General features: G+C 47.3%; 1 protein-coding gene across 3 annotated transcripts; it reads left to right on the forward strand.

Moving 5' to 3' along the window:
• The first annotated feature begins 257 nt into the window (after nucleotides 1–257).
• LOC135804457 (zinc finger protein Gfi-1b-like) lies at nucleotides 258–18,040 on the forward strand. Of its 3 annotated transcripts, XM_065318329.1 has the most exons (3): nucleotides 258–368; nucleotides 2,031–2,379; nucleotides 15,271–18,040. In XM_065318329.1, the coding sequence occupies exons 2-3, from the start codon at nucleotides 2,165–2,167 to the stop codon at nucleotides 16,763–16,765; spliced, it is 1,710 nt and encodes a 569-aa protein (XP_065174401.1). In that variant the 5' UTR covers nucleotides 258–368; nucleotides 2,031–2,164; the 3' UTR covers nucleotides 16,766–18,040. The 3 variants fall into 3 exon arrangements, with proteins under 3 accessions (XP_065174401.1, XP_065174402.1, XP_065174403.1); XM_065318330.1 differs by lacking the exons at nucleotides 258–368; nucleotides 2,031–2,379 and adding an exon at nucleotides 9,662–10,012; XM_065318331.1 differs by lacking the exons at nucleotides 258–368; nucleotides 2,031–2,379 and adding an exon at nucleotides 9,664–9,968.
• Nucleotides 18,041–24,209: the final 6,169 nt, after the last annotated feature.

Genomic DNA, 24,209 nt, shown 5'->3' on the forward strand with positions numbered 1-24,209 from the left:
TTGGTAGGTGCCCTGGGGTGTTCGCCTAGACATAATTTTTAATAGCCAGCACCAGCACGGAGCCCAGAAGACAAGTGCAGTCACAGAGAGATCCGACGTTGACAGTCCTAGGCGTGTCTCTGCAGAAGAGATCCACATCCTGCTGACGGCCACGTGATAGCCTGATTCACACTGCTGCCCCAGCGCACCGACGGTATAGATATCTACATCGTGCTACTACTAGTGATCTACACGTTCCGATCACCGCAGTCCCCCCCCCCCCCCCCCCCCCCCACTCCCCACGTGACGTGTCGCCCTTTCCACCATCGACACAAGCTGCGATAAGAGTGTCTCGGCGTCAGGCGCTGGTCTTGGAATCGTCGACACAGGTACGTCTACTGGAAAGGCTTTGACAACATGAACCTTACGGTCACCGCAATTACCTGTACATGTACATGTACACACTCATGTGTTCAGAATTCAGATAGCTAAATCGGTTTTCCCTTATGAAGATTGCCACTATCGCTTATGCCATTAAGGACACCATGCAGAGGATGAAGAGAGAGAGAGAGAGAGAGAGAGAGAGAGAGAGAGAGAGAGAGAGAGAGAGAGAGAGAGAGGAGTGAGAGAGAGTTTATAGGTATAATTAATAGTATTATCATGAAATTCTAATCAACGGTTGCAGTCACTGCAGTTAAAACCTGCGCCCCGTCCCATCGTCCCACTTCGATCGGTAGGAATTGCTGGTGCTCTGCAGTGTGGATTATGTTATGCAAGTTCGTAGAGCTGGGGAGGAGAGGGGGGGGGGGGGGGGGGGGGGTAGGGGTGGTGATAGATCTATCAAGATGGAAAAGAATGCATCCAGTTGCCGGAAGTGAAAACAGAATCACCCGAAACTAAGGATACACGTTAGCACAGTCAGCGAGCCATTGGAAACAAGAACCCGGGATAGGGACAAAGTCACAAAGCCTGGAAAAGGGAAAAGAACCCAGGGACAAGAACCCGGGATATGGATAAGTGGTGTAGGCAATTTGGTAAGTAAGCTTTCTGCAGGATACATGTAATATTATAGAGTGTTTCCCTCGAATCCCCCCCCCCCCCCCACAACCCCTCTTCTCCTAGCCATCTCTCTCTCTCGTATTCTCCTTTCGCCTCTCTTTTCTTTCTTCACCTTCTTGCTAAGGCTGGTTATTATGGACCGTGTACGCTCTGTATGTAATCTGTGTTATTTCCCCCTGACGTGTCTGTTGGAGGGTCTAAGCTGGGTTGGACATCGTTGACAGGGTGTAATCCCAGTGTCTATCTCCCCAATGCTACAACGCAAAGTACAATACTGATACAGTACTCATGATCATCTCGTATCAGCATGTGCAGCAGCAACGATGACACCGTCGCGGGCCCTGGTTTTTTTTAAACTCACAGGCAGCGATGCACAGGCGCACACCTGTAGATCCATTGTGCGTCCGTGGCGTTATCACGTCCAGCGCGGCTGAAAAACGACCGGCCATGGTCAAACGAGCGACCGCCGCGTTAGTAATAATGTACCCTGGTGGCCAGTGGTGGCCAGTGCAGGTGAAGCACATTCATATTCAGCCAGGACGGCGTTCCCGATCGTTTCATCAAGGTCAGGAGGGAATGCGAAGATTTGAGCCACAGCTATCGGCTGCAGGTGCTGTATTGGTTTGCGTCCAGGCTCTATTGCCTGTGTGTGTATTTTTCTTGCTGCCAACACGCCAATACACACACACACACACACACACACACACACACACACACACACGCGCGCGCGCGCATACGGACCAGTTGAGACAGGAACAGCATTACAGCTGCTGCTCGATGAACACAGTTCAAGTATGGCCGGAACGAATTTCATCGTGTGCTACATGTATTCGCCGTCAATGTGTGCCTCACACACTCAGACGGGCTGCTTCAACAGACACGAACTCACAGGCGGAGAATCATGGTTTCGTGCCAGATGACCTTGGCCGTGTCTTTCCATGTCTATTTCATACAGCGCGTGTCCCTCTGTGCGTTTGTTGTCTCTTTCCTAGGTTGCTGTCCCCAGAAGAAATCCTCTTAGCCCAATATTGGACCCTTTCTCTGAAACCACACAGGTGGTAAATCTCGCACAGCATTAGCAGAGGTGACCTATATTCAAGTCTATAGTCTAGTTCTATGATTCAAGATGGAGTGCGATAGGAACAACTACCACAGCTCCATTACTGGGAAGTCGCCAGCAAGCAAACTCCGAGACCATCCTCAGGCTCTTCCCAGCGAGCAGATCAGCAACACCGATGTGACGACTGTTGCTGCAGCCAGTGTTGCTGCTGTTGCTGATGCAGTCACAGGCAGTGGTGGTGGTGATCATGGTCGTCATGCAGATGAGGGAGAGGTTGCCAGGTGAGGCGTCACTACGGCTAATACAATCATTCAACGTGTATTGCAAGGGTATGCATTGAAATGGTTCCCACAGCCATGGAATGGGAGCACGCTGATACAGTGATATGGATGTGCGGGGAGAGGAGGAGGGGGGGGGGGGGGGGCTTGGGCAGTGACTGGCTAGCAATAGCACGTCTATAAAAATAATGACCTAGCCTGCCTAGCAGTATTACAGTAAGTGTCCATTTATGTATAGGTGCTGTGTATTTGATAATAATTGATTGATATATTCTTGTACGTAGACAGTGCAAACAGCAGTACGATGCACTTTGACATTGACATGGAGGAGAGTACAATCATTTAGGCAGATGAATCCTACGTTCTGCGGATGGGTGTTTAAGACATGATCATGTTCGCCGTCGAGCGTCTTTGTAGAACGCACCGAATCTGTCCAGTGTCCATGCCCTCCCTGTCACATACACCGTATTATTACACGTCTAAAGGCTCTCTCCCCAGTTCTCCCGCTTAGGTATCAATGCCCCCTGTGTGCAACATCCGATTTTGAAAACATGACCCATTATATAATTATATGTATAACAGTATTGGACTGGAGAATGGGAGTGCGTTGGCAGAAACATTTTTACACGTCACCTACAGGTCTAAATATTCGATGGCGTATAGATCATAACCGGCATCATGCCAAGGATCTTCCTTGGTAAAACTTAGGGGTCTCTTCACAGTCGTTCGTGTGCGCCTAGCCGCCTGCGAGGTTGTACCCTGCATTGATTTGAGGAAATCGCATACTCATTTCCTGGAGTGAGAATAACCATCCTTGGTCAGATAAACACCGCTGTGCAGCTGTTTGAACGCTGGGCCTGAGATCATGCAGTCCATGCAGCCTCCGTAATACTTCAACTACATGTAGATAAAAAAAAATAAAAAATAAAAAAAATCTACAGTATGTGGATTGTGGGTAGATGAACATGTACATCCCTACTACGTTTCTGGATGGGAGTGTCATGATGGTAGAGTACCGGGTTAGGCGTCAGTCTCTCAGTGCCACGCAGTGCCAGTGGATGTTCCCTTTCGATGCTCCCATCCTATTGCCTGTGGATTCCAGGTGCCCGTCTCTGAATGATGATCAGAACATGAGGTCAGCACCATCATGCAGTGTGGTGGCTTAGCTGATTATGCACGGTGTGTGTGTGTGACTGGGTAGTGTTGATCATCTGGCCTCTTTGGGAAAGTTTGGCTCCTGTCGCGATAGCAAACAGTCCATCTTCATTTGGTATGATCTATGTAACGCAAGCACAATAGAAAAAACCCCCGCATAGGGTCATGTGAATCACGTCGTGAGCTTTAGATCATGCAAGTAAAAAGAATACATCACGGTAGTTACAATACCGAATACCGAATCATAGGTGTGGAGAATGACACCTGCATTTTGACATCGAAGATTAAGCAAGAGAGAGAGAGAGAGAGAGAGAGAGAGAGAGAGAGAGAGAGAGAGAGAGAGAGAGAGAGAGAGAGAGAGAGAGAGTGTGTGTGTGTGTGCGAGAGAGAGAGAGAGAGAGAGAGAGAGACAGAGAGACAGAGAGACAGAGAAACAGAGAGACTGAGACAAATATTGCCAAGGTCATAAATGTGGTTATAATCGTGTTTCCAAACAGCCATAGTGGCACGGTATCTGTTTACCTAGCCAGTGACTTCATACGCACACTAGATCGACTCTACATTGGATTACAGCTGAGCGTTTTCGCAACCAAAGTACAGCATCAGAGAAAGAAACTTGGTGGATGCCAAGTGCCAAGTGGTTTAATGTATTAGCTTCTGCACAATATTCAAAATCTAAAGCAGGCAAATATTGAAAACCTCGGTAACACAGTGTACCACGGGTGTAGGTTCTGAGTCGGAACGCATCCGCCGGTAAATGTGTTATACTTCTAGAAACATCTTGCTCCTTCCCATCAACTTGTATAGACTGACACAGATTGGCAGAATAACTTTACATTGGCCATAAGGCGATAGACACCGCATCGGTGCCATTTGTAGAAGGAATAACGACAATTATAGATGTTCGCCACGTCTCACTTGCTGAGCCTTAAGAATTATGACTACACGTACCTGTATGTGGAAAGTGGTCCTAAGAAATCCAACACTAAACTGGATGGTCCTTCATTTTACCAAAAAGGAATTTCTTCGGAGCATTATCATGATTATTGTGTGGACCTATGGTGTGCGTGCGAGGAGCGGATTCTCTTGTACTTCAGTAACTACTACTATATCCGCAGATACAGAAGTCTATGCACATTGTAGAGCTGTAGTAGCGAAAACTAGGACCTAGGAAGCTAGGCACGAAAGAGTTAATTAAACACGTTCTTCTTCGGGTATGTAAGGAAGCTTCGAAGGCGGGTGAGAGTAGACTGGCGCGTACGCGGGTTTCTTAAAAAGGTTTACATGTATATTTTTAGTCGACGGGCTTCTTCAATGTTCTTGTTAATCACCATATCTCTAGTGTGGGAATACATACATACTCCGAGTAGTATCGTGTGATGACGCCACGAAACACGACAGTGCGTTCTTGTACATGAGTCATCCATTGGCACTCTCGATTTGAAACCTGCACACGGCCATTATCAGAAACTGTGCACAAATCTATCGGAGGGTAATTTGGACTCGGAACAAACCCCGCATCCCTATTGGTGTCTATCACCACTGCTTATGATGGTTACCGCAACGCTTCAATCCCTTTGGTGATCGGTCCCCAGCCCTCTGCACCTGTCGACAGAACCAGAGAACAAGCCTGTGACAGATGTGGATAGATCTTTGTGTCACAGGCAAATCTAACATAGGGTTGGTGTCAGTGGGGGATGGTGAGAGGCGACGCAACTTGGCCATCTAGAACTGCATTGTGCCACTCTCAGTCCGTCACGGTCGAGTAAAAACACAATAGTAGCGAGGGACGGTGTCCACGTTTCCATTTCGCTATGGTGCCAGAGAAGGAGAGAGAGAGAGAGAGGCAGAAAGACAGATAAACAGACAGACAGAGTGGGCATAGTGTTTGTGTATGATCGGGTGTTCATACCTACAAGTACGTAGCCAGGATAGCAGTCCTAGTGAAAGCAGTGGGTGCTTGTGCTGGTGAGGCCCCTTTGTTGAAGAGACCCCTGTGCTGGAAAGACCCCATGTGCTGGAAAGACCCCATGTACATATGTGCTGGAAAGACCCCCTGTACTTTCAGAAACCCCTGTGCAGCCTCATGCCATGGTGTGATCTTGACACAGTTGACACTGTTGAAAGTATGCTTGGGCCGGCTGACCTTGGGACACGAAGCGTATCGCAACTGCCTCTTCACTCTTTGGTCTGGCACCCTGTGCGTGCCAACGTTATGGGCGAAGAACAGGTGAACAATTGACGTGCTAATTGGGCGGCGATATCTATAGAAGGAGAAGCGTGCAACCGAGCGATGCCCCTGTTTAGCATTGCCCTACTAATGCCGTGGTCAGACCGTTTAGGCTGAGGCTGCTAGCACTCTAAGGGAGCATTCCTGTGTGCACACTATGCTCAGAATCACGTACAGTATAGAGTCAGGTAGTAATAGCAGGAGGAGGGGAGTCTGAAGTGTAACGGTTTCTGGGTCGCAGCAGCTTCCTCACTACGCGACATTGCAGTGAACTCCGCTTGGATCGCGAGACAGGATGCTCTACTCACTGCAGTTCGTGACCTTCTGTCCAATGAAACTAGTTATTGAGTTCCTCACGCAATGCTTGAAAGGCAAAATGTCGGAACCGCGCATGCAGCGGGTAGCGTGTGCGCACAGCTGCGAGCAGCTATGGTACGGATAAAGCCTTTCTACTCATTCGAGTGTGACCGAAGTACGTGCCTGTGGCCTAGGGTTCAAATAACGCCCGTCTCATTCTGCACAACTGCCCACTCTTGTCCAAAATACGTAGTTTATGATCATGCCTGCAGGAGTAATTAGTCAGTCCGGCAGATCATGCCTACTGCGCTCCACCTGTATCGATTGCTAATACATCGAAGGAGCGCTGATTTTCAGTAAGCCGTGAATACGATAAATGAGGCTCATAATTATGTAGTCAGCAATGATGTGGCCATCTGCCAGTTTCAAAATCATCTGATCGTCCAATCGCTGTATTTCCTATAGCCTAACTGTATTCATTTTTTGACCGGACTTGAGAACGCTAGGTCATTGAACGAAGCAACACCACCAGAAGCACAGTACACAGTCCTAGTCTTGACTTCCCTCGCTGATAGTTCACCCATTACTAGCATTAAGCTACAGTACTAAACGCACGATCGGCCTGCCATACTCTGAGGTTCTCAAACTAACCGCTGGCGCCAGGCGATGTCCGTCCTTTCATTTAGGACTGCAGTATCATCGACTTGCCATGCGGGTAGTGTAGATCTACAGGAAGAGAAGGGTCGCTTTGTACTGTACTGTGGAAACAGCGATGCCTGCACCGATATTCTGATGCAGAAACAAAGACATACTACGCACTATGTACAGACAATACCAAACAGCAGAGTGGCAGCAATCTTCTTCCGCTGACTTGCAGTTATGACAAGTGGAAGCAGACATGCGCTAAAGGTCGTGCGCAATTAGCCATCATGACCTCGCTGTAGCTACAGCAGAATTTGCGGCAAGCCTCCACCAGCTCCAGGGCAAATCAATGTTCCGTGCATAATTGGACGTCGATCATTCTTCGTTTTTGGCGAGAGAGGGAGCGAGGAAGTGGTATTCAACCTGGCCACAAACTACCGATGGTAGTGTGTGTATGTGTGTGTGTGTGTGTGTGTGTGTGTGTGTGTGTGTGTGTGTGTGTGTGCGTGTGTGTGTGTTCTGTTTTCGGAGTTCGGTGGGTGGAGTAGACTGCGGAACCGGGAACGGAGCTGTTCCTCAACACTCAGACAGTATACGTTGCAGGTCTCTGCTAATGAATCCCTCTGCATGAAGTGCAGTCCAGTCCCTAATGCACATGTACACGTCGATTGCTCTTCTCCCTGGCCTCATTAACCGTACCCCGTGTACTAGTAGATGCTGAGCACACCATGCCCTTGTGAAAGATGACAACCCATCAGATCACGCAAACGGAGACGAGCAATACGTTTGATACTAATTGCCAGTTTATGGATTCCTCTTCAGGGTGGCGTGAGATCTTGTATCACTGCTCCAACTGGTTATCAGAGAAACTAAGCTTACTTGTGGTGACTGCATAAACATGCAAGCGCACAGTCAATGCTAGCACGAGGAGATGAAGCAACTAGCTCTTCTCCCACTCGGGGACCATGAACCATATTACATACATGTACACTCGTAGGTTGGCTACTTCTGCTGGCAGACAATAGAAATAAATTCAAATAATTAATTACTAGCCAAAATTAGCATGTTCCGTAAGGCGACGCGGTGCGGATAAACCCCCAGTGAGATGTACACGGTTTCTGCCAACAACAACTGATCTCGGTGGGAAGGCGGGAGCTTTTGTTTCTCGGGCCGTTTTTAGAATATACATGTACACGCACCGGTAAAAGATCCTCCTGATCTTCTACTATCAGCTTACGTCCCAGACCCCAAAATGATTTGTTGTTGACAGACTGCCGTGCTTATTCCAGTGCGAGGGGTTACTGAAGGTCATGCGCAGCAAACAATGTATACTTTGACACTCGGGACCAAGACACAAATTCAGTAAGCGCTTGCAAAGCAAAGGGAGGCAGACATCAGTGGTCGTCAAAGCACCTCTGCCAGATTATCGTACACAGTGATTTGGTACGAATAGGTGGCATTCCAAGTTCAGGCCTGCCCCTTACATATAGAGTGTGCTACTGATACTTATGTACATTGTACATTGTGGGTGGTTCATTAGCTGCTTCGGGCGCCTAGCAATTATGATACTGATATAGGCGTATAATGGTCGCATACACCGGGCGGCAGTGACGCAACGGTCCGCACACCTCCTTGCCAGGTGTACTAACATGGCCCCAGGCCATTCAGCTGCCAGGTATCTGCACAACCACAGGCTGCGTGCAAGCAAGGCAGACGGACTGACCTGGAACTGCGTCCATGATGGAGGAATTTTTTTTTTTTTTTTTTTTTTTTTTTTTTTTTTTCTACAAAATCCACATATCTCCAGACACTGGGGTGAATGATGGAGTGTGGTGGTGGGGCCCATTAAGCTCCGCCGACCAGAGGTCTCGGCTTCATAGCTCCATGGACGCACCAAAGGGATATTGGGTGGGGAGGATTAAATTGTAAAAGAAAACAGAAGAAAGAAAATGGAAAGATTGTATTGCTCAGTGAGCAAAAGAATAAGTTGAATATTGATGTGAACGCTGTTAGACTTTTAAATTCAAGAGGAGACTGTCCGTGAGGAGAGATTACATGTATGTCCAAGCAGGGTAGGACACTGTACCCTCTTACTCGCGTATGCTAAGAGTGGCCCAGTGCCAGTTCGTTCTGAGGAGATGGTGATAAGCTGCTGTCTTGAACTTTTGGATGTTCTTTGGGTGAAATGGGTGGGGAATGATAGAGGTAGAATACGACCAATGGTAGGAGTTAGGCACGGACGCGGACACGAAACACGACCAGGTGATGTTATTTCTCGACTTTCGCTAGACCCAGCTTACTGGGGACATTTGAGTACCATTCGGAAGTTGCTCCACGCTTCAGGGTACGATATTCGGTCCCTTTTAATAACAGGACGGTACCATCCCAGCTCAGCTGTGTAGACAAGTTGATCACGGTCGAGGAAGCAGCCACGTCAGAAACCATTTCCATTTGCATATTTACTAATGATAATTGTTTACTTTGCATAACAAACTGGCCGGTGGTATGGCGCAGCCGGGATCGCAACTCATTCTGGCAACGCAGATCTACGGCGCATAGATGTATATCCACACGTGTAGATCACCGGTATATCACCGTTACATAGATCTTCCACATGCAAATTGTTATCGCTGCATGCTGCTGGTGTGTTTGCTTATAAGCGCTGCATATTTTCTGCGATAGTACATTTATAATACACTGTGATGTGATCGTGTATCCGTTTGGAGGTACTATCGGCCTCAGCTCCTGGCTGGTGTGGCTGTCTTCCGCTGCTGCCACTGCTGCTGCTACTGCCACAATAACTGCTGCTGCTGCTGCTGCTGCTGCTGCTGCTGTGGACGTTTCGGACGCAGCGTCGTCTTACTACTGTGAGCGTGAGCGTGTGGATCTCCTACACTTCAGATGATCTACATACGCTCGGCAATACTGCGTAGGCCTGCACATAAACAGCAGGTATATAAGACTGGGGCAGTGGGTGTTCGCGTCCAGTCGCAAACTTTTCCAGAAACTGATTGGCGCCTGCGTCTTCACAACTGAATGCCCACGCTGATTAGGAGGGGCGGCAACAAGGGCGTTGCAGGTGAGAGATAGGGAGGTTCACGCGTCCAGCACTTTCTTCTCACCACAATCCTCTTGGCCCATTGTCAAAGCTGCAGAGCTCCATTGTGTGAATCGTCCTCGGCACGTGCAGGCTCTCAACCTAAGAAGAAGGTGTTTAAACCCACCCGCAGGCCAACACGTCTTTGCAGTATCCGAAGAGGAGTTTGAGGTGAGGAGAACTTGAAGAGCGATCGATCCGAGAGTAATGGAAAGGTAATGATTGGTGCTGCACTAAAACGAACTTTAGGTTGAACGCAATGTGACATTTGTGCGAAAAAATATTACTAGTACAGGTTGATGCTAAAATTAATACGAGCACAGGCATAGGGTTCACTTGTAAAACAGGTGCGGCAAGTCAGAACAGGATAATTAAATCAACTGGTAGCTTTGTCTAGAATTCTAGTCGGACGTCTGTTTCGAGGGAATAGACTTTCTCCCAAGCCAAGGACCGAGTACAATATACATGTGCTGGTATTGGTTGCGTTGTCACGACTACTAGATATGCAGGATAGACTGCTGGTATGGCTCAGGGTCTCTCTGTACCAATGTCCGGCCTAGCCAAGGGCTCTAGTTCGGCCAACTCTTGCCGCACTGGAAAAAGGCGCCAAGTATGAAAACATTACTTTCACCCGTATGCCCGCCTCTATTCCTAATGGATGCGCGAAAGGAGCGCAGAGACCTCAGCACGTCCTGGAAGCACTGCACCGTTAGAATCATGAAAATAATTATTAGCCTCGTTGCATGTCCGCAAAATGCGGACATTGGGCGACTACTGGCACCTTGCTCCTTCTAGTAGTGGATATACATGTACAGCTCCAAGTGTGAAGTGATGGGTAAAGAAAATTAATGACAACTCGCCGGCACAATGTTCACACAATCCAAGGAAAGCTTATACATGTACATGACCAGGTCACATGACCAGGTCATGTAGTATTTTGAGACAATCATAGAAGATCACTGCGGCATGCGAGTTCAGAGGTTCGGCCGGTTTGGTTCCTTGTGAACGTTAGCCGCCAGGCCATGTACAGGTGTTTGTAGTGCCTCTCGCTATCAAGTCCACGGATCTATTTACTATATTTTTTGCGTAGCAGTCACTGCTACACAAATGCGGAACTGATTAGCGACTCCCAGTGTTGATAAGCAGCCTGGTGTGCAACTGTGCGTGTTACTGGACACGAAGTCAGTATTACTTATAGTTATACTAACTGGTACGCTGAGGAAGGATATGGCTATGGGTACATGGTCAAGGCCAAGAGAAAGGTATCCGGACTGCCTAGATCAGTAACCGGGTAAGTGTTTGTGCACGACTGCAGGGTATCACCATGATCACGCCAGCCTACAAGTGACCGTACGGCTAAGTTACGCCCTAGGGTGGGTAACATGTAGACGCCTATGCTGTTAGCTCAGCTAGCTCCGGAAGTGCACGTAAGAGAAAATATGCGAAGCTTGTCTTGCAGGTGCTAGCACCGTGAGCCGGAGAAATCATCCATGCAAAGAAATAAGCAGGAAGAAGCGGCCGTTTGGAACGCATTTCGACCGATTTTTGGCTGCTAAGTGCTACGTGGGGTAACTAACTGACCAGACTCGTTCATCGCGGCCAAACCAATCGTGACCACTGATCCAGAGGAAGATAGATAGAGAGAGAGACAAGAGAGAGAGAGCAAGAGAGAGAGAGAGAGAGAGAGAGAGAGAGAGAGAGAGAGAGAGAGAGAGAGAGAGAGAGAGGAGAGAGAGAGAGAGAGAGAGAGAGAGAGAGAGAGAGAGAGAGAGAGAGAGAGAGAGAGAGAGAGAGAGAGAGAGAGAGAGAGAGAGAGAGAGAGAGAGAGAGAGAGAGAGAGAGGAGAGAGAGAGAGAGAGAGAGAGAGAGAGAGAGAGAGAGAGAGAGAGAGAGAGAGAGAGAGAGAGAGAGAGAGAGAGAGAAGAGAGAGAGAGAGAGAGAGAGAGAGAGAGAGAGAGAGAGAGAGAGAGAGAGAGAGAGAGAGAGAGAGAGAGAGAGAGAGAGAGAGAGAGAGAGAGAGAGAGAGAGAGAGAGAGAGAGAGAGAGAGAGAGAGAGAGAGAGAGAGAGAGAGAGAGAGAGAGAGAGAGAGAGAGAGAGAGAGAGAGGAGAGAGAGAGAGAGGAGAGAGAGAGAGAGAGAGAGAGAGAGAGAGAGAGAGAGAGAGAGAGAGAGAGAGAGAGAGAGAGAGAGAGAGAGAGAGAGAGAGAGAGAGAGAGAGAGAGAGAGAGAAGAGAGAGAGAGAGAGAGAGAGAGAGAGAGAGAGAGAGAGAGAGAGAGAGAGAGAGAGAGAGAGAGAGAGAGAGAGAGAGAGAGAGAGAGAGAGAGAGAGAGAGAGAGAGAGAGAGAGAGAGAGAGAGAGAGAGAGAGAGAGAGAGAGAGAGAGAGAGAGAGAGAGAGAGAGAGAGAGAGAGAGAGAGAGAGAGAGAGAGAGAGAGAGAGAGAGAGAGAGACATAGAGAGAGAACAGAGAGAGAGACAGATAGAGATAGAGAGATCATTGGAGAGAGAGCATGAGAGAGACAGACAGACATAGACAGAGAGAGAAAGCTGCTGAGCAATACACATGTAGTGTACTGTCTTAATGTCACAGCTGTAACCAGCATCAACCAATGCGGCGATGAGTGCTGCTGGCAGTTGCACTGCTTCTTCTAGGACGATTAGCGTCATTCGTGGCATTGAGCTATCGAAGCCGATGTGAACCTCCGCCAGTTCTGGCCGGCTTCATACCAAACCAGTACTTTCAGGATCAGAGAATGTGCTTGTGATCCGGGCAGGTGCTGTAAGATATATTGCCTAATGTAGTAGTCATGTAATCACACAGTGCTTGGACCATGCAACAATGTCTACTGCGGGGTAGACTTTGTGGGCTGCCGGCAGTGGTCGCATTCAGTAAGAGAACGCACAACGTCTCCTGTAGGGAAGGTACACATACTCACCCCGTGGCCAGTAGAGAAACGGTAAACTGCACTGGTGGAAGCTATGATTGCATTGGTGTGCTAGACACCCTCGTCAATGAGATGTTGTGCCGGTATTCTGTGTGAACTACATGGCATTAACCGTTGGATGGGAACGACAGACAGTGCGAATGCTCTTGGTCTGGTGCTGTGACCGGCTACCGACGTAGGGGCCAAAGATCGCTGCATCAGCCTTGACTATCTATGTTTCCAAAATTTACAAACTACTTGTACGTCAACAGTAAGCTAACTGGCAGCTCAACAAACGGATCAAGCAAGACGGTTAGTTTACTAGGAATTACATGTACATGTATGTACGTTGGCTTAGATCTACTGATCAGCGTCATAATTGCAAACCAGTGTCCACTAATGCAGTAGTGGAGTACAGCAACAGACCCTTGGCGAAACATGTGGAGGTCGGGTCATGGCCTGTAGAAGTACATGTAATTGCGTCAAGAGGAACTTACGTATTACCCTATTCTTTGGGTACACAATAGGTGTGACGCTTGGCCACATTTGACATGTGTTACCGGACATGAACAACTGTGCTATATCGTGGAATGGATATGAGTTTATGCACACTGTCACTGATCTGGCAATGTTGTGCCCAGAGCAATGACATACAACATGTATGCTGGCATCAAGTCAATAGACTCAAACTGAGACCGAGCAACCACCACTGCACCAGTCCATCACGCCATTTGGTACACGTAACACAACAAGATGCTGAATATCTGTGGGGCCAAACAGTCAAGTGATTTAAGTAAACTATTCGTTGGCGAATATGTTTGTACTCTTCAACCAACCAATTGCTTCAAATAGAAGTTTTCAAACTCTAGTGGGAGATGGTGAAGATCAGGTCTGAGGCGCTAGGCGGAGACATGCTTGACCTGCACCATCACAGATGACACGCGTCGTAATGTAACTCGTTTCTAGTTTGCCACGTCATGAACTCAGCGCCGTCCGTGCATATGCCGGGCGTTGTTGGCTTCCAACTGCAGTGAAGATGCTTTTTCGGACTCGTCGGCGCTCCGCAACTGACGGCGTCTTGAGCAAAGCGGCTTCCCACGCATATGGCCTCAAAACTTCTGTCTTCGGGTACCCTGTGTCAGTGTGTGAGTGTACATGTACGTATCAAAGGAGCGGCTCACGATTGCCGTCTATCTCATCGCACCTGCTGTGAAGCTTGAAGGATGACTGCGATCGTGCGCACGGCCTCAGTCGTACTAATGCACGATAAGTGAAACCACTTTTTCGGACTTTTGAACTGCTGCGCGTACTAGTAGAGGAGTTGTGACAGGCACGGCGACCGGCAATGGACAGGAATAACGTTAGACTTGCGAAATGCGTACACGTGAGTCGTACGGGTCGCATCCAGTGGGCGTTGGGAGAAATGTCCGAAAGTCGGACTGGGACAACACGCAGCGCGAAGCCCTCCAATGCAGCTGATGTCGTTACTGAAATGAGTAAATCGCCCTACAACTGTCTGCAACGTCGCTATGGTACGATAGCAGCCTGTACTAGGCTGTAGTAGCTGGAGCTGGAGGAACAGCATCACACTACTGACTGTAATAACGACGTATTTCAGATCCTAACGTTAGGCTAGAGCCGTAGCAGAGGTCTGGTGAATGTGCCTGCGCTGTTTGGTGATGCGCTTCGCCATGCACGCAGCTGCGATTGCGTCTCCTGGGACCTTACCAACAAATGCACCGGCCGAGCGTTGTGCCCCTGTGTTCCGTATTTTTTTCCTATTGACGCAGCCCTACTGTATGACAGTGCTGTGCTGCAGTAACACATAAGCAACCGACTACAGACTGCCTAGTCAGTCCATGTACCCAGCTAACTCCCGGTGCTTTCGTTTGGGTGTTTCGGCTTCCCGGGGAAGCCGGGCGAGAGGAAACGGTCCCCACAGGTCGCGGGACAGAAATAGCTATACGGGCGCTTTCATGCCATGTCTATTAGATGCAACCTGTCATTCCTCTTGGCCACCAGAAAATAAAGACATTTTAGTCGATTGGCTTCTACAATGTGTGTACTAGTTGTGCCTCACTGTGCGAATCGTCCTGGGCTCGAAGACAGGTCTGCACCGGGCGCTTTCGCATGCCACTACCATGCCCTTAGAATTTCTGCATGTTGATTGCATGAACATTGGTCTAGCAGTCATACATGTAGGTGCTCGTGAAGTTCCCCTCTCAATACTAGGAAGCCTCTCTCTATCGGCCGCTGCTTCTTCAATCTGTATTGACAGGTGTACCACCTGCACAGACATAATACTATTAGAACTTAGCTATGATGGGATGCATTCGAATAGGGCTATTATACATACGGCACATAGCACCGTGGTGCTCTGTGACGTGTGAACCTCAGTAGCCATGATGTTGAAACCGTCTCCGACTTGATCTGCTGTGTTGAGCTTGACAGCTATAAATTGTCGGTTATCGTTGCACATTTCACTAAACCTACTTTCACAGTTCTTTTGTAAAATATTTCAGTGCTGTCTTTTTCACGTTCTTCTCTCAGGACGCTTCTTCGACTGCATACAAGAAGTTCCTTAGCCATTGGAAAATCGGAGGTCTATCCAGGAAGTCCTCCACCTTTGATGACGTCCGCCAGCCAAGAAACTGCCATGCCTACTGCAACTGCAACTCCCAGCGCTTCGCAGCCTGCGCATGGCAATATCATGTCTGCTCACGCCTCGCCACCAATAGTACCCAATGCCCCCACCGCCCAGAAACTCTACGTGGTCAACGCTCCTGGGCATCATCAGTACGCTGCACCTGGTCCGGCCCATGGTGGTTACGTGACCTTCCTATCCTTTCCGGGGGGCCAACACGGGCAGATCTCCGTCACTGGTGCTCCAGCTACCGTGCCCCAGCATGCATGTCATGATTACAGCAGCAGCCGGGCCATGTACCCAGCGGACCCAGACTGGACACTGGCAGGCAGACCGGCAGCTATGCAGCATCCACTTCCCACTGCCCCGTGGACTACCACTGTTGTTTTCCCACGACCTGCACCCATCACCACCAACAACAGAAGCAAGAACAACAGCAACGGAGAGTATAGGAGATCTTCAAAGGCGTCCTGCAAGCAACCTAAGTGCAGGGTTTCTTCCAGACAGAGCAGGGAGCAGCGGAGGAGACTCTCTAGCAGCGACACAAGTGGCTACCATACTCCATCAGTCGGCAGTGAATTTGGCCTGTCCGAGTTTGGTAAGCCTCTCCTGTCACCGCCACTCACAGAGTCTACGCACAGCAATGTCAGCATAGACATCTCGCCTCAGAGTCCAGCCACATCAAGTTGTGATGAGGAGCAGATTGTGGTGGTGGATGAGGACTTCACTGACGACGAAGATGAATCGTTTTGTGCTAGTCCCAATAGCGATGATGTCGTGCAGCAGGATGGAGTGGGGGACACCAAGAAATTCATCTGCAATGTCTGCTGTGATGCCTTCTCGTGCATGTCCGAGTTACGTCTTCACCATCGCGAGCAGCACGTTCAGAAACGCCCGTTCAAGTGTGATCTCTGCGACAAGTCCTTCCAACATCCGTATAGTCTGCGAGTTCACCGTCGCAGCCAGCACAACGACGTCAGCGCCTGCAGCATGTTCCCATGCGAGCACTGCACACGGGAGTTTGCGTCCGCAGCGTCGCTGCGCGTGCACGCGAGAATGCACACCGGAGAGCGTCCGTACCAGTGTCACACCTGCTTGAAGACGTTCATGCGCTCTCATCAGCTGAAGATGCACGAACGCATACACACTGGCACCAAGCCACACGCCTGCAAGATCTGCGGCAAATCCTTCACCCAGTTCAAATACTTGAAAGAACACTGCCAACGACATGCTGGTTACCTGCCACACGAGTGTTCCGTCTGCAAGAAACGGTTCCTCAGACCCAGCCACCTGAAGAAGCATATGCGAGTACACAGCGGCGAGTGTGAAGGCAGCGGCAGCAGCAGCAGCTGTCCCATCAGTACTTGTGTGTTTCAGGCACAGTCCGATCTTCAGAGGTGAACACGCACCTAGCTTCGCAGTGTTGCCATTCATGAAGCGGCACGGCCAGCAGCAGCACATTGTCAGCATGGGAAGAATTTAGGTCTGTCCCACGAACAAGCATTGTCCCACAGTGGCTCTAGACTGGCTTATACAGTAGAACCTGTCAAGGCGACCACCTGTCGAAGAAGACCACTGGAACCAGGATCAAGGGATGCTATTTCCAGTCAATTGACCCTGGATAAGGAGACCACCTGGTAACAGAGACCACATCTTGAAGGTCCCTTGAGCGGTCGCCTTAGACAGGTTTCACTGCATTGGATTCTAATGACAGCAACACGTGGCTATAGTCAGTGATGATAACTGAGACTATTCATAACAGCTAGACTACATTGTACAGCTAGACTCCATTGTTCCATACCTACCCACCAAACCAAAGGAGAGAATTTATTTAGGAATTATGAGCTTCTATTATCAGTTTACAAATTTCAAGTATTTTCAGTCGTAACGACTACTTCACAACGTTACTTACAGTGCAGTTAGGGTCCTATGTAACCATGTGACTCCTAACCACTAAAGCACTAGTCGAAAAATAGCATTGTTATACTATTAGTTATTTGTCGCTTCCTGTCCGTGTTACGCTGCTGTGCACGGCGATTGAGCTGAGGACCTACAAAGTACAAGTCTATTTTTCGCGGATTCATGTTCAGCTATATATTTTTAATATGAAGCGCTGTGCATAATCGAGTTGAAGCCTGACCTGAATGAACTGCGTGTGCAAAGGCACTATGATTGTATGATGGTCGATCTACGTGTCACCTTTTCTTCATTACACAGTGCTGCCGAAGAATAAGATCACTGGTTTCTGTTATTTGCCATACCCATCACACTGCCCTGCTCTGCTGATGATATCACTGTTCAACGGTTATACCAATCTTTGAGGGTGCAACATCACTGCCACTTGCCACTACATGTACTAATATTACACTCAATATGTCAACATCTCTTGGTCCATGGCATGCATCGAAAATGGATGTATACATGTACACGTGATGATGGAACCTGATGTTGGTCAAAGACCGGATAGGCCTTGACAGATTATGCTAATATTTTCGTGAAATTATGCTTTTCGCATTGCTGAAAAAATTGCAGAATTATGCTATTTTTATGCTAAAAGTTGGTATTTTTGGTAATGATTTATTTGAATTCGGTATCTCAACAGTACATTGTACAACTTGGGAAGATCCGAATGACATAGATACATAAACATAAAAGTGGAGTAGGTGCTACAGCTGATCATTTTATCGCAGGTTGTGGGACTAAACTAATACTTGTACCAGTATGCAAGTACACAAGAAATAAAAGCTGAATAAATACGACTGCATGACATTGGAGAAAAGCACCAATTAGAGCAAAACAAAGCGACACATCACTCATTGAAAACATTTTCAAAAAGGAGCTGTTTTAACCGGGTACATTGTGGCCCGTCATTAAGAAGGCAGGCAAGGTGGGCGTTAAATGCAGAAGACGTATTGCAAGACTTCATTTCAAAGGGCAGAACATTCCAAAGTAAAGCAATCCTACTAGACAATGAGCGATACCCGCATGCTGTCTTATATCGGCATAACGAAAGATTATTTGCAGAAGAGCCGCGAGTGGTGTAAGCAGGTGTACTGTGCCTACAAAATAGAGAATCTAAACTGGCAACCGGGTGAGCTACTTTACACTGAAAGATAAATTTGATGAACAACTGTAAGAAACGGTGGTCCAGAGGACATAGCTTTTAAAGAGAGTGGTAAAGGGGGTCCACGTCAGCACAGTAATGGGCACCACAGGCAGCTCGGATCGCACGACGGTGAACAGAGTTATCATATTATGCCGCATCATGCTCACATATTCTGCTAATGTACATGTACATGTACATGTACATGTATAATTATGATGGTTCTGTGCAAAATAACAGGTGAATTTTTTGTAGAGGGCGTTGTACTGTAGTAGCAAAAGTTCAACGGGGTCAACGCTAACCCTTTCCCAAAGGTGCTCGCCCTTTTTTCGCCCTTTTTGGCCCTTTTTGGAAAAGCCCGTTTCTTTCGCCCTTTGGCTTTATTGCGTTTTTTGCGTAAATATCGCTCTTTTTGAGCTTTTTTAGCTGAAACTTGTGAAAGAGTGCTAAAATCTGTTTGCTCATGCACGCGATCACAGTTCCCGAGTGCTCGATGGGCCTCGTGCCCTCAGCACGCGGTTTTTTTGGAGCAACAAGTTGGTGAAGCTTGTACCCGGTGTACACAAAATTGATAATAATAGACTCAACGCACCGTCCGACCTAGCTACGACCGTCACCCTGGTCACTGATTGTAGTGGACTGGACATGTTATCAAGGGAGTCGTAAACCTACGCCTTCCTGGTGCGTCTACTTGTACTTGTACTTGTAGAACATGTACAACTGTATGGAATTTGATGCGAACAGGCGGATTATTCCAGTTTTATGCGATTCGTATGCAATTTGCCTCGAATTATGCGATTATTCGATTTTGGTAGGAATTATGCGAAAAGTATGCTAGCATAATCTGCCAAGGCATAAGACCGGAACGTTGAAGGATCGTCCTTACCAAATTAGCAACAGTAATCTACTGAAGTACATACATGTAAAACATCACTGGATGGATCCTGAGAGAGTGAGTACACAAGTACACTGTACACGTACATGTGTAAAGAAATGAAGAAGAAAAAGAGGATAATAGCGACATCAGTGGGGTTAAGTGGGGTTTTTATTCTATTTTTTACTGAATACCACACGGTCCACAGAACCATCAGATGCTGCACAGCGGGGGCGGTGGCATATTGGATGGAAGTGGTCAGTTAGTGGTGGCGGGCAAAGTAACTCCTCTGACCAAAGGTCTTGGATTCATCGTTACTCCTGTGCGATCAAGACGCTGTGGGTGAATGTGTCAGGTGGAATTCAGCGGGACTTTTTTACCTGAAAGACGCAGCTTTTCCGCTGAAGGACGTTACCATGGAAAAGGCGGAAAGTTTCCGCGCATCTTCGACTGAATGGCTGAAACGTGTGCCGTGTGACCGTGGCCTAAAACCATTTTTTAGGTGAATCCGACGAGGTGATTTCTTCTCCAGTATATGTTGTACCCATAAAAGAGTCTCACAGTACCAGAAAAGCATTCCATACCACTACTTCTCAAATCCGTAGATGTGCGTGATACAGGAATACTGTCCAGCGATCAAGCACGACAAAGTCAGCAAGTGGGTCCGTGCTTATTCTTTATTAGGCTATACACTGTATACACTGTACTAAGGCTTATACATGTAGTTACATGTACATGTATACTATACAATAATGTACATGTACATACAATGACCATGTACTTGACGGAAAATTGTGCACTACATTCGTTGAAAACAGACAGCTGCGCTACTCAGGCAGTGCCTACAAGCGACTACAACTAATTACTTACAAGGACTTACATGTACATGTAGGGGTGTGCTCCTGTACATGACGAATGTAACAAGAATTGCGGCATAGTTAGTACTACTAGTAATAGTAGCTAGGAAGCACACAAGCCATTCTTTAAAATATTATTATTTATATAGGTTGATGGTGTTGTTTGACGACATGTAACACTAACAAGGTGGAGGACCACCGTGTTCGGAAACACCTTTCTACAACCATCCACAGTTGGTTGAGCCCCGGTCTTGCGACCATCTGAACCGTATGGGTGTAAGCCTCGGTTCTGATCCTCAAGACGTCTTGTTGTTGTTGTACCGTCAGTCAAAAGAAAAAATAGAGAGCAGAAAGACGAATAATTCAGAACAAAATCTACTAAGTTTATGAGGATTGAGTGTCAAGAAGACAGGAGAGGACAAAGAATACACGTCTTTCTGCTCTTTTTTTTCTTCTTTTTGTCAACTTCTGCCCATGGCGTCCCTCTCTCAGCTCGTCAGCTGACAACAGTTACTGTCACCACCATGACACTGTCGTGAGCTGAAGGTGTTCTCTGTAGAAGAGGTTGAGGTTGGTGATAATGTTGATGTCTCCTAATTGCATCCCTGGGCATTTGCTTGGGTGTTTCAAGTTCTAGACAAGCCCCCACAGGCCGCGGGACCGTCACCAAAGTCGGTAGCTAGCGTTACAAGTCATGTGTATGGTATCTCTCCACCGCTTTGCCACCGGTGTGTTGGTCCTCTTGCGCACCAGCAAACAAGAGACAGGAGCAATTATTTTGAATTTGGCTAACTACATTCGATATTCTACAATGTACTAGTATCTTGCGCCTGTCATTGACTGGCTTCGCTCGGTGACTGTGCATGTGCCGAATGCGTTCATATCGAGCTAAATATTCGGTCATGCTGACATGTAATTGTTTATTGTCCCAGCAGCCAGAGGTGCTTGTCCTGATTACTCCATCAGCCGTTGCTCCTTCGATCTGCATGGACAATTGTGCCCCATGTAACGTGTACTGTGTACCATGGTGCACTGGTCTAATGCCATTACTGCACTAGTATTAGATCAGAACAACATGAGCATTTGTCTTTCAACCGAACAGCGTGTTTCTCTGGCCAGGGCGGCTGACACTCTTTCTAAAAGCTTCTCTAGCTAGGGCGGCTGACACTCTTTAAAGAGGTGCTTGAGAACTTTTTAACGGCTGCCTGTAGGCTAGCTGTGGATGCGTAGAGGCGAAAGCGCCTGTATAATAATATTAAAATATTATCATGTAGGTACTCTTGATTGAACTGACATTGTTTGACCGTTTCTATCAGCTGATCCAAAGAGACACAGACTAACCTTGTTCAACCGTTTCTATCAGCTGATCCAAAGAGACACAGACCAGCCTTGTTCAGCCGTTTCTATCAGCTGATCCAAAGAGAGGCACAATGCTCTTGGCACTTACGATCAGGTGTGCCTCGCTGATCATATTAATATCTTGCCTGTCCGCCAGACTGTGTCATTGACACCGAAACAAGAGAGAGATACATGTACAGCCATGACTGTGACACCATGTACGTATCGTTAGACTAGAGACGCTATCGCCAGAGCCTGAGACACAACGAGAAAATCCTGTTCTTTTGTTTGATATTCCCTTCGCGGCTCCTCCAGGGGCTAGCTATCCATGCTTCCTAAACATAATAATTATTATACCGGTACCGGCGGTACATGTAAAGTAAGAAAAGTAAAGTTTGAACGTCCGCGTTACAACCGGCTATGAGAAACACAACCAGCTTAGGAAGTTTCGCTCGTGGGAGGCCAACACTGTGCCTGAGACTGTGATACCAGGGTGGAAGACGCAGCGCCTAAACGGCGTACCGGTAGATGCATGACTGTATACTCCTTGCAAATCATCATTTCGGATTTGTGTGTTTGGCTGGGCATGGCAGTACCGGTACATGAACAAGTACATGTTAACAAAGTGATAAAACGTGTTCCTGCCTAGTATAGTACTGGTACCAAGAGTTAATTAAATAAGCTTTTTTTATAAACTATAATAATACTTTCAAGTACAAGTATTACACAAGGCAGAAGAACAGACCAAAAGCTTTCTCGTTACTCCGAGTTTCGTGTTCAAAAAACACTCATCAGACGAAAAACGTGATGTGCTATTCGCTAGTTATACATGTACATGTACATGTATAGCAGGGTTCTAGCCAAAAGAGGGGTAGGGGGCGCAGCGCCCCCCCCCCCCCCCCTCCGCCTACTCTGTTTGCACGCCCCCTGTGAAAAAGTGCCAGTAGAAGGTACGAGGGGGGTTCTAGCACAAAGTTGACCCCGGACGTGACCTTTCGATGGGTTGACATGACCCTGTCAATTTTTGACGTGACCCTGTCACTTTTTGACGTGACCGTGTCAGAAATGTGACAGGTTATTTCGACATTACATGTACTTTATTTTGACCAGGGAGTCGTCAAATACCATTTGGTATTTGACGACTCCCTGATTTTGACGTGTTGACGTGTTTCAATCACGTGCTTACCAGAAATGTCACGATTAATTTGTGATTAATATGCATGTGGGATGTTGTGAGAACTCAGTTTTGCGATTCACGTCATCAGAATATTTTTATTTATTTATTCAACATCTTATGACTTCCGATGGCAGCCAAAACGGAAAGATGTGGGTGATAGCCAACCATGGTAAAAGAAGGAGAAGATTACATGTATATACATGTACCTGTACATTGTATTGTATTTATTTAAAAGGATTCTCCAAAAGCAAATGGATGCTTATCACGGAAGTCTCCCACATAAATATCGCAAGAAAAATGGGGAAATGGGGGAGAGGAGAGTGGAAGATGAAGCATGGGAATACATGAAAAGAAAACAGCCGAAAAGCTATATTTAAGAGTTTTTTTTTATTATGGTGCACTCAGTCATCAGCAGGCCCTCAGATTCATGGGCTTTTAAATTCTTTCAATGATGCAGACGTCTTCACTGAGTCGGGAAGTTGTAGCCACGCACAGTAGCCCTGGAAGAATGGCGATCTTGTGAATTGCGTTGACCTGGCCTTGGGAAGAGACACGTTGTTTCTGGTTGAGCGGCCCGAAACAAACCAGTTACAGTATAAGGCTATATGTTCAGGAACACAACCCAAGAGCATTCGATGAACCAATATAGTGACTTGAATATACAGAGGCAAGTTAGTCGGCGTTGCTCTGACGGAGTAGTCTGAGCTAATAAGTACAACTCATTGGAGGGAAAGGAAGGTTTCTTCGACAACAACTTTAATTTTTAGAACTTTCTTATGATGAACTTCAATGGAATCGGATAAGACCTTAGCTAGGCCACACCAGGCTGTGGCAGCATATTCAAACAATGGAAGGAGATACATTATATTATATACATGTAGCTGAACGCCACGGAATAGAGAGTATAATGATGTGCTTGTGCTGAAACCTTTGTTTTCCTGTAACACTCGCGTTTAACACTTGATGATAATAAGTATTAATAACACCCCTCATGATGTGCTGAGAATGCAACTCATGCATATGAAGATCCACATACATGTACATGTACATGTAAATCTAGGCAATCTCAAAGACATAATATCACTCGACGTACATGTATGCTGAATTTTTGCTGGTATCTACATGTACATGATTGTACTGTATGTAAGCTCCCCCATGCCCAGCTCATGACCTCAGAGCTAGAGCGTTACTATTAAAATTAATAGTAATAATAAAGACAAGTACTAAAGCTCCAGATACCACCACTACATGGAGCATGTTACCCCATGTACACATGACCCCAGTGCGCTCACTACTACTACTACTAGTACCGGTACCTGATAAAGCTCCAGATACCACCACTACATGGAGTATGTAAGTGCTGCATCAATCTATCAGTGTCACTGGGATGTTGTGGGTGAGGGTGACAGGAGACGCTATCTACTCCCACATGAAACGGCAGTGCCGCTCGGATGTTCTGTATGCTAGCACACACACTACCACTACCTGAGTCCAAA

This window comes from Sycon ciliatum, chromosome 1 (genome assembly GCF_964019385.1).
Source record: "Sycon ciliatum chromosome 1, ocSycCili1.1, whole genome shotgun sequence".
Taxonomy (NCBI): domain Eukaryota; kingdom Metazoa; phylum Porifera; class Calcarea; order Leucosolenida; family Sycettidae; genus Sycon; species Sycon ciliatum.